Source organism: Dipodomys merriami, unplaced genomic scaffold, assembly GCF_024711535.1.
Source record: "Dipodomys merriami isolate MVZ:Mamm:240054 unplaced genomic scaffold, mDipMer1.0.p SCAF_20, whole genome shotgun sequence".
In the NCBI taxonomy this organism is placed as follows: Eukaryota; Metazoa; Chordata; class Mammalia; order Rodentia; family Heteromyidae; genus Dipodomys; species Dipodomys merriami.
Genome location: NW_027203382.1, coordinates 13,165,097 through 13,176,441, shown reverse-complemented (window position 1 = coordinate 13,176,441; position 11,345 = coordinate 13,165,097). Strand labels below are relative to the sequence as shown.

General features: G+C 35.5%; 1 protein-coding gene across 1 annotated transcript in view; it reads left to right on the top strand.

Annotated features, from left to right (window-relative positions):
- Positions 1 to 11,345, top strand: part of Adgrv1 (adhesion G protein-coupled receptor V1) — a 469,087-nt gene that overhangs the window by 32,486 nt on the left and 425,256 nt on the right. The window contains exons 17-20 of the mRNA XM_070031103.1: positions 2,405 to 2,531; positions 3,919 to 4,136; positions 6,780 to 7,523; positions 9,372 to 9,745. Coding sequence (XP_069887204.1) covers positions 2,405 to 2,531; positions 3,919 to 4,136; positions 6,780 to 7,523; positions 9,372 to 9,745 — 1,463 coding nt within the window. The remainder of the gene's footprint in view (positions 1 to 2,404; positions 2,532 to 3,918; positions 4,137 to 6,779; positions 7,524 to 9,371; positions 9,746 to 11,345) is intronic.

The following is an 11,345-nucleotide window of genomic DNA, read 5'->3' as shown; positions in this document are numbered from 1 at the left end:
TACAATGGACAAGGGTCTCATATGTAAAATATACTTGGAACTCAAAAAATTAAATCCTTCAACAACAAATCCTCAAAGAAACAACTGTCCAATAAATGAGTAAGCTAAAGACTTAAAGAGAAACTTCTCTGAAGAGGAAATAAGAATGGCCAGTAGACACATGAAGAAATGCTCAACCACTCTAGCCATAAAAGAAATGCAAATCACAAGAACATTGAGATTCCACCTCACTCTAATAACAACAAATGCTGGAGGGGATGTGGCCAGAAGGGAACCCTACTGCATTGTTGGTGGGAGTTTAAACTTGTTCAACCACTTTGGAAAGCAGTATGGAGATTCCTCAACTCCACATAGAGCTCCCCTATGATCCAGCAATCCCACTTTTGGGCATTTACCCAAAAGATCACAAACACAGCCATACTAAGGCTACCAGCACAACTTTGTTGGTTTGTTGTTGTTGTTTTTGTTGTTGTTGTTGTTGTTGGTCATGGGGCTTGAACTCTGGGCCTGGGCACTCTCCCTGAGCTCTTCAGCTCAAAGCAAGCACTCTACCACTTGAGTCACAGTGCCACTTTATGTCCTGAATACCGAGAAAATCAACTTAAAAAAGAGTTATTTTCACTCATAGTTTTAGTGGTTTTAGTCATTAGTTCATTTGGCCCTGTTGTTTCTTGCTCTGTGGTAAAACAGAGCACCCATGCAAGCGACACTGACAATAGAAAACTCGTAGTGACCAGAAAGCAGAGTGACAGAGCAGAGGCCTCAAGAAAAGATGTAGTACCAGAGGCATGCCTCCAAAGACCCATTCCCTTCAACTAGTTTCTGTCATATCCCAATTTACTATCAAATTATAAGTACATGGTTTGTGGAGGTGCATTTTACATCCAAACCACAACATGTAGCATATATGCTATTGTTTAAACTTTGAGCTTGTGTTCAGATAGGACAAAAAGAACATTCTGATTTGTAAGGAGTATAATATTATAGCCAAAAGCAATGGGTTTGGGGGCTATGGCCAAACTAAGCCTTTCCTAATTCTCCCAAGGACCATTATTTGATAACAGTTTTGTTTTAATTTTCCTCCAAGCAGGAGTCTGGCACAGTGATTGGAAAGCTTAATTCTGTAGGCAGTTAACTCCAACTGGCAGTTTGTAATTTTCTAGAACTATAGCCAAAATAAAAGACAGTCTTTAAGTGAAAGCATTGTGCTGTTCTTCCATATTATAAATGAAGCAGAATTCCACTGTTAGTGTCCTGACAATGTTTTCGTCCCAACTTGATTAAATTGGAAATTCTGAAAGTTAGAGAAAAAAGTGTCCCTATTAACACTAATGTTTGTGTATTTCCTTCAAGCAAGAATGTTCCCTTAACCATGAAAGCCCAGAAGATAACATCAGTGCAATTATTGCTTCATATTATAGTCAGAGTGCTCCAGTTGTCCATACTGAAGAAAACATCCATCAGTGCAATTATTGCTTCATATTATAGTCAGAGTGCTCCAGTTGTCCATACTGAAGAAAACATCCAAATATCTTTCTAGCAAAATGATATTTTTCTCATTAATGCATTATGTTTATTTGTAATGTCTTTCTGATCCTTTAATCTTTAGCAATTCCTCACTCTTTCCTTGACCTTTATTATTTCAACATACAAAAGACAGCAAGCTAGAATGTTCCTCATTTTGAATTTACTTGGTAGCTCCTCAGTATTAGAATAAGGTTTTGCAGCATTGGTGGGAATTCATAGAAGTGAATCTGTGTCTTATAATATCTTGAATCATAACCTGATTTTGATTTGTCCTTTCATTAATAGAGTCACGTTGACTATAATTAAAGTCAAGACCTCAAGGATTCTTTATACCTTTTATTTTGTGGGTTGTTACTTTAAAACTATATAAAACTTTCCATTTCTTCCACTGATATATTCATTGACATAGACTCATAATTTCTTTCCAATGCAATGGGTAATTTTTCAGTACTATAATTTATTTTCATGGTGACATTGTTCATGTGACAACTTGTATCCTATTCCATTTGATTTAGCAGGAATATTATTCCTTGAGCTTTTTCCTCCTTTTGGTGACAGTGAGTTATTCCAAGTTCATTTTGTAATTTATTGTCACAAATCTGAAATCAGCAATTTTTCAAGAAGTTGTTTCCTTATAGTGAAAAATGCTCTTCAGTAAGTAGGACCTGGGTATTAAATATGCTTATTGTTTTTGGTCTTTTTAGGCATGTAGTAATAAGGGATTGTGTGTACTTATATATAAATACATACATATTTTTATTTTTATTTAACTTCCTAAAATTTAAATGAAAGAAATTGCTACAGATAAAATAATTTTGTTGAAGTAAAAGTGAGTATACTACTTAAAAATATTTTAACCTTTTCATTCTTAATTTAGGTGATACTGTAATATATCAGTATGGAATAGCTACAGTCATAATTGAAGCCAATGATGACCCAAATGGTATTTTTTCCCTGGAGCCTATTGACAAAACAGTAGAAGAAGGAAAGACTAATGCATTTTGGTAAGTACACTTGGATATAGAAAGTAAAAACTTATTAGGATAACGGATAAAATCATTACGTATACAAGCATTTGAAGTACTATTCATGTTTAAAGAATAAAAATAGGTCAAGAATTGCAGCATTTTAAAGTTCTCAGCCTAATGAATGGTAAACATTATCTCATCTCTGCTATTGGCATTAGTCTTAACCAAAATGAGAGAAGCAACGACTTAGCTGATAAATTATTCTCCTATCTCTTCTCACTCCAGCTTCTGTCTTGGGCAAGGCTGAGAAACTTGGATTACCTACTTTTCCGCACCACTAGTCTCAGATGTGTGATTACTCTCATCATGTACTTTTGATTTTGAAAAAAAAATTGCAGTTAATATCAAAATGTTTTAAAGTTGGGCTTAGAATTTATTTTTTCCCCTACCGAGGAGGTAACAAAGCTCGATACCTTACTCATGTAACTATAACCTCCATCTACAGTATCTTTACAATAAAAATATATTATTAACAAAAAGACAAACAAAAATATAAAATGAGATATTAATTTTTACCTATTACAATAAAATTCAAAGGCTGAATTGGCTGGAGATATAAGGAAAGAGCTACAAACATTTGCTAGCTGAAACATGAATATATTGCAATCCCTTTTGGAGTATTGGCAGTATCTAACAAAACCAGTGGTGCCAGATAGCATAGTGGTATACATCTATAATCTATGAGCTATGCAGGGGGTGAACGTAAGGTAAGTTTTCAGGCCACCCTTGGACAAAACTTTGAAACCCTACATGAAAAACAAAGTAAAACATGCTAGAGGTATGGCTCAAGTGGTGGAGCAAGAGTTCCAACCCAAGTATTAACAAGAAGAAAAATTTCAAAATGCGCCATGCCCTTTTGTCACATGTTTATAGAAGCTTCTATAAAATTTATCCATTTATTCTTACCATGCAAAACAACAAAGACATTAAGGTTTGTGGGCGTGGGGGTGAGGGGTTGTTTTGCTCTATTTTGTGTGTGTGTATGTGTGTTAAATTAGTGACAGCAATAGATGGAAAACAATGTAAATGTCTGCTGATTGGTATTAATTAAATAAATGATACCACCTCCATTAAAAAAAAGAATTTCTGATGCTTTTAGGATGGCTATTTTTTTTATTTAAAAGCACTACCTCGTTCTTCTCTATCCATGTAGTTGTATAGGTTGCTTAGTAAGACTGCTGACTAGTTCATCAAAAGATGGTAAAGAGAGTAAGTACATTTTTGAGATAACACAGAAATTAGTAAGGCATAGTATGGATATACATAGTATAGGATATACATATATAGTATAGTATATACAGATATATACATAGTATGTACACATTTTCCATAAATAACCAATTGTATTCAATTCATTCTTCAGGATTTTGAGGGATCGTGGACACTTTGGTGATGTTTCTCTGGCCTGGCAGCTGTTTCAGAATGATTCTGTTCTGCAGCCTGGACAGGAGTTTTATGAAACCTCAGGAACTGTTAACATTATGGATGGAGAAGGAGCAAAGCCAATAATTATTCATGCCTTTCCAGATAAAATTCCAGAATTCAATGAATTTTATATCCTGAAGCTTGTGAATATTTCAGGTGCTAGATTCTTCTAATGTGTGTGTGTGTGTGTGTGTGTGTGTGTGTGTGTATGCGCGCGCGCGCGCGCGCGCGTGCATGCTAGTCCTGGAGTTTGAACTCAGGGTTGGGCCTTGTCACTGAGCTTTTTTTCACTCAAGGCTTATTCTCTACCATTTGAACCACAGCTCTACTTCTGACTTTTTTGGTGATTAATTGGCAATAGGAATCTTACAGACTTTCCTGGCTGGGTTGACTTTGAACCAGCAGTTAGGATTACAGAAATGAGCCAGCATTTCCCAGCTTCTAATTTTTATTTTACCATAAAATTTTATATTTTATACTTTGAATTGTAAGGAAAAATCTAGTTTATGAAGGAGTATTTCCTGATTTTCTGATTTAAAATGTCAAAGCATCTTTCTTAGTATAAATGTTCCTCTATTTATTTCTCTATGCTGGTTCTGGGCTTGAACTCAGGGCCTGGGCACTGTCCCTGAGCTTTCTTTGTCAAGATTAGTGCTCTACTACTTGATCTACAGCTCCACTTCTGACATATTGGGTACTTAATTGGAGACAAGAGTCTCACAGACTTTTCTCTCTGGGCTGGCTTTGAACTGTGATCCTAACATCTCAGCCTCCTGAGTAGCTAGTATTACAGATGTGAGCCCCTGGTATCTGGCATTTTTGTTTTATTTTATATTTTTGTGGTCCTGGGATCAAACCTAGGACCTTGTAATAAAGTCACTGAGTGATACTAACTTCGTTCCTTCCTTCCTTCCTTCTTTCCTTCCTTCTTTCCTTCCTTCCTTCCTTCTTTCCTTCCTTCCTTCCTTCCTTCCTTCCTTCCTTCCTTCCTTCCTTCCTTCCTTCCTTCCTTCCTTCCTTCCTTTCCCCTTCCCTCCCTCCCTCCTTTCCTCTTTCTTTCTCTCTTTCTTTCTCTCTTTCTTTCTCTCTTTCTTCTCTCTCTTTCTTTCTTTCTTTCTTTCTTTCTTTCTTTCTTTCTTTCTTTCTTTCTTTCTTTCTTTCTTTCTTTCTTTCTCTTTCTTTTTCTTTCTTTCTTTCCTACCTTCGTTCCTTCCTTGCTTCCTTCCTTGCTTCCTTCCTTGCTTGCTTGCTTCATTCTTGCTTGCTTGCTTGCTTGCTTGTTTCCTTCCTTCCTTCCTTCCTTCCTTTCTTTCTTCCTTCCTTCCTTCCTTTCTTAAAATTTTATTGTAAAGGTAGTATACAGAGGGGTTAGAGTTAAATAAGCCAGGTAATGAGTACATTTCTTTTTTATATAGACTTATTTATTCATTTTTTTGTAAAGATACTGTACAGAGAGGTTATAGTTACACCATTAAGGTAATGAGTACATTTCTTGTCCAGAATTGTTTCATTTCTTTTTGAACATTGTCACCTCCTCCTTCATTTTCTCCCCTTCTGACCCGCCAACCCCCAAGTTGTATAGTTCATTTCCAATATAGTGTCTAGTGAGTATCACTGATGAATTAGTTCAACCTTTGTCCCATTGTTTCTGTGCTTCCCCCTCCTCTCTTCAAAGGAGATAAACATATTCAAGAAAAAGAGTACAGAAATAAAAACAGCAACAAAAAGGAATAAACCAAAGACAAAAGAAAGAAAAGAAAAAAGAAAGAAGGAGAGAGAGAAAAGAAGCACAAACAGTACAATAAAAATGCTTGTTTCCATTTCTTGGAGTTTATTTTGAAATGCATCATTTTATATAATCATATGCACATAGCTATTAAGACATTGAGATCCTCTCCCAAGAATATCCTCCAGTACTTGTCAAACTCTTCAATGAAATTGAAAGATCACTACAAAACTCCTTTTGTGAAGCTAGCATAACTCTCTTGTTTTCTTGAGTCAATCTCCCTGTGTATCACAGTCAGTCCTTCAACTCATGAGCCTCCTGCTTCTAGCTCTGTGTGTTAACATAGTCATCTTTATTATTTATTTATGTATTTATATATAAATATAAGAAATATAAATATATGAAGTATATTTATATATAATATATTTATATTCGTACATAAATATATAGTATGTAATATATATTTATACAAGTGTAAATATATTTATGTAAAAATATAAATATATACATACATATGTATTTATGCTGTGATGAAGCTCAGTGCCTTGTATAAACACATGCCTTAACACTACCTTGCACCCCCAGCCCCAAAATATTAGTTTTAATGCTTATTTTGTGGTCTTCGGTAGGTGTAGTTTTATAGATGGAAGATTTATTAATCCTGAAAATTGACAGTAGATTTTGTATACACCAAATACAGAGTTTCCAAGAAAACATTAATGGAAGTCAGGAAGTACACTTTTATGGTGATCAAAACTTTGTATTTGTGCCATAATTTATCAATCAATTTTCTGCCCACATTTTGTTTTAAGCATGGGAATATAACCTCTCTCAAGCCTGAACAATCAGGCTTGACTGATTATGAATAAAAATATGCTGAACCCATGTCATTTGATATTATGGCCCAAATGTAGTGGAAGCTGTATAATGATATAACTATTCATTGAAAATGAATACATTTCTAACCAGAATTCGGTCTGCTAAACACATTTCTTTTGTACAATCTTATACTAGAATGCACTTAAATTCTGTTATAATTTTTTTCTCCCTCATTATAAATTTTCCTACTACAGGTGGGTCTCCAGGTCCTGGAGGCCAATTAGCAGAAGCCAACCTTCAGGTGACAGTAATGATTCCATTCAATGATGATCCCTTTGGAATTTTCATCTTGGATCCAGAGTGTTTAGAGAGAGAAGTAGCAGAGGATTTCCTCTCTGAAGATGATCTGTCATACATTACCAACTTCACTGTTTTGAGGCAACAGGGTATCTTTGGTGATGTACGAGTAGGCTGGGAAATCCTGTCCAGCGCATTCACTGCTGGTTTGCCACCAATGATAGATTTTTTACTGGTTGGAATTTTTCCCAGCACTGTGCCTTCACAGCCACACATGCGGCGCCACCACAGCGGAACAGATGCTTTGTACTTCAGTGGACTCGAAGGTGCATTTGGAACTGTTAATCCAAAATACCACCCCTCCAGGAATAGCACAATTGCAAACTTTACGTTTTCTGCCTGGGTAATGCCCAATGCCAATACAAGTGGATTTATTCTAGCAAAGGATGATGGTAATGGGGGTATTTACTATGGGGTAAAAATCCAAACGAATGAATCCCATGTGACACTTGCCCTTCATTACAAAACTTCAGGATCCAATGCTACCTACATTGCCAAGACAACAGTCGTGAAATATTTAGAAGAAGGCATTTGGCTTCATCTTCTAATTATCCTGGATGATGGTATAATTGAATTTTACATGGATGGAAATGCAATGCCCAAAGGAATCAAGAGTCTCAAAGGAGAAGCTATTACTGATGGTGAGTGAGTATCATTACCACAACTAGACAATTGAAGTATGAAAGTTCTAAAATCTTCACTTGAAATTTTGATTTTTTTAAGAGATAGAAGATATTTTAAATTTTCTACCTTTGTGTTAGTTACATTTCTTTTAGTAAGGCTATGTGCCCTCTAAGACCATCTTAAGTTCTGTGCAGAAATGAAGCACATAATATATTTGCTCTTGAGGAGTCAGAAATAGGCTTTAGGAGAGAGAGAGATGTTTAACAGATCACTACAAAACATGTAGGAAGGAAATCCAATTGTGAAGAAGAAATGCTTACTCCCTCTTGTGAACAGCAAAAGGGCTAGAGAAAGTATTTCAGTAGAGGATTGAGCAAAGGTGCAGAAATGTAAATCCGCCTCTTGTAGGTGGGAAACTGCTACTAGTTCAGTCTTGGTGAAAGTGGAGGATGATGGACATAGGTTGAAAAAGAATCAGGAGAAACATAAATCATATTTAAGAATGACTGGCACCTGTGGCTCACACCTGTAATCCTAGCTACTCAGGAGGCTGGTTCAAAGCAAGTCCAGGCAGAAAAGTCCGTGAGACTCTTATCTCCAATTAATCACTAGAAAACTGGAAGTTTTGTGGATCAAAGTGGTAGAGTGCTCCTCTTGAGCAGAGTTCAAGCCCCATGACCAGCCAAAAAAAGATTATAGGATTTACAGAGTATAGGTAGAAACTAAAGGTCAAAAGCACTATATAAATTAGCCAGCATTATTTTCAGAGAAACCAAGACTTGAATTTAAGCTTTGGACACCAAGGTTAATATTCCTATAAGTATACCATAGAAGCAAAATTATTCCTGGAGGCTAGGCCCCTAGTCACTTAGTTGTTAAAGCAGAATGTAATTTTATGATGATAGAGAAACTTCCCTCATTGTAGTTGCCAGATCAGTCAATAGGAGAGAAAATATTGCGGGATTACCCAGTCAATGTGGATTTGCAATGAAGAAATGTTTCTTGTTTGCTGAATAGTAAGTTAGTCTCTAGTAGGCATGAGTAGAAGAGTTAAAATGTACCTAATACTTGGGGATGGCCCTACAAGATTTACTTTGGTCAAAACTTGTAGGACTGACTCCATTCAGATTACTGATAGGAGGCACGTGCTATGTCATTTCCTAGAATCACTACCAAGATCTCATATGACTATCTCAGCTGAGTTACTGAAGATGAAAAGAACTAGTGAAGGGATGAAGAACTGAAAAGCCATGCTATTGAAACATAGTTGGGTGTATATAATTATTTCTTTAAAAGTCCCAAACATTTGTGGTGTTCCTTGGAAGAACTATTTTTGTTTGTATAGTCATTCCTTGATTGTTTGGATAAACAAGTAGATTTGGCCCACAAAACTGTTTTTGTTTTCTGCCTGAGTTTTCAAGATGAGTATCTAAGATATCAAGCTTTGAAGTTCATAAAGAGTTTTAAAATTATAACTCAATTAAATCACTCAATTTTCAGATAGGAAAATAAATTTAAAGATGTCATAGAAGAAATATTTGCTCAAATACACAGGTATTTGTGCTATGTGTATGTTCATGTTATGCTCTGATTTTTCTGTACAGAAATGTTTGTTGCAGACTGATAGAAAGTTACTTTTAAGAACATCATCATTCAAGGTTACTAATTCCTATAAGATAAAATATCATAAATCTCCATGATTGAAGATTCATTTAAAAAATAAGAGATAAATATTATTTGATTATATGCTAAGTTTGAAAAAGGTTTACATATCAAGAATATTTTCCAGTAAAATCACTTGTTTTCTGAATTAGAGTTGTAATTTAGAATACGATTTTAGCTTTTCAACCCCTTTCTATTTTCAGGTCCTGGAATACTGAGAATTGGGGCAGGAATGAATGGCAATGATAGATTTTCAGGTCTGATGCAGGACGTGAGGGCCTATGAACGTAAACTGACCCTTGAAGAAATTCACGAACTTCATTCTATGCCTGCAAAGAATGATTTACACCCTGTTTCTGGATATCTGGAATTCAGACAGGGAGAGACTGAGAAATCATTCATTGTTTCTGCAAGAGATGACAATGAAGAGGAGGGAGAGGAAATATTTATTCTTAAAATAGTCTCCGTGTATGGAGGAGCTTATATTTCTGAAGAAAACAGCACAGCAAGACTAATAATACAAAAAAGTGACAATGCCAATGGCCTGTTTGGCTTCACAGGAGCTTGTATACCAGAGGTAAGTAATGAGCTTGGGGAATTTGGGTGTTAAAAAAGTGAATGTAGGTGGGATTGTTTGGAACTGAGCTATTTTGTGTTTAGTAAGATTACTCAAGCATCTTCTGTAAATCTACCAGGATGCTAGAGCCATTATTTGCAACTATAAATTATAGTGCCTCTCTTGTGAGTTCACAGTTTCAATCAGCTTAATGAATTGCATAACAACTTTAGCAATTCACTTTAAAATTCATGCGCTTCAAAGAATGCATATCAGACATTATTCCTTTATATATATTTTGATTTCTGAACAGCAGATAACTAAGCAGAAATAGTACACATTTAAAAGCTGAGTGAACAATAGTAAAACTACTCAAATGCGATTTTTTAAAATGTGTAAAACAGTTGCAACATTCTTCCACGATAAGATCATGTTGCTCATCAAATCTCTTGGCTACTTTAATTAATTAGACTGTTGTATCATGCTTATCAGTTCTTCCCAAGTTTTCAAAGATCTGTAATCATCTTGATTTCCTGTTGAGTAATGTGATATTGCGTGAAATGACTCCTCAGGTGGTGTGTGTCACAGCAACAGTTCAGTGGCCCTGAGAGGCTGCCAAGAAACAGGAGAGCTTTTCCTTTGTAAGATGATTCTAATGGATTTAGAAGGGTGAATTTGTAAATTGAAATGACGAAGAAAAGCTGGAATGAGTAGAACATGAAAAAAAAAAATCTAAGCCACAAGATTCATTGTAACTGGAATCAGAATTCTTGGCTCTGTAGAATGTCATATTGTCTTTTTCTCTCTTTAGTTTGGTGACACTTATAAGAGATTCAAATGATGAGAAGCATACAGATCTACAACTTAAATGGGTTTAGCTATACTGATAATATTTTTAAATGAATATTCAGCCAACATAGAGTATTTACATGTTGTTTCATACTCATAGCCCATAATGTAAATAAAATATGTTAATTATTACTCTTTGCATTTTGTAGGTTTAGAAACTAAGGGTAAGAGATTGGAGATATATCTAGTTAAAGTTGAATTGGATGAGAAAAGGATAAGTCAAATGCCTAGTCCAGAGCTTCATCATTACCCTTGCTCAATGAATATTAATATCCCTTTTTGCTTCTAAGCTACAATGAAATGGGAACTGAAGCTGGGATTTGACTTCTTAACCCGTTGTCTTCCTCCCTATATCTTTAATGTCATTCTCTCATTTTAAATAGACAGATAGATGGTTTTTGTCAGGTTAAAGAACTGTTGTGCCATGTAAAGTCAGATTCTCTTCAGTTTCCTTCAAGGTACGGCCTCTGCTTGAGTATCTGCCTAATCTGTGTTTTTGTCCCCTTTGCTTGGCATGCTCCAGTCTTATTTTTTTATGCTAAAGTAATTTATTTATTTTTGCACGTCTTGCCTTTTATTTATTTTTATTTTTATTTTTTAAATAATTTTAATTGTGAAAATACTGTACAGAGGGGTTACAATTACATCAGCAAGATAATGAGTACATTTTTGGGGGGGGGTCTGGTTGTGGAGCCTGAACTCTGGGCCTGGGCGCTGTCCCTCAGCTCTTCAGCTCAAGGCTAGTGCTCTACCACTTGAGCCACAGCACCAC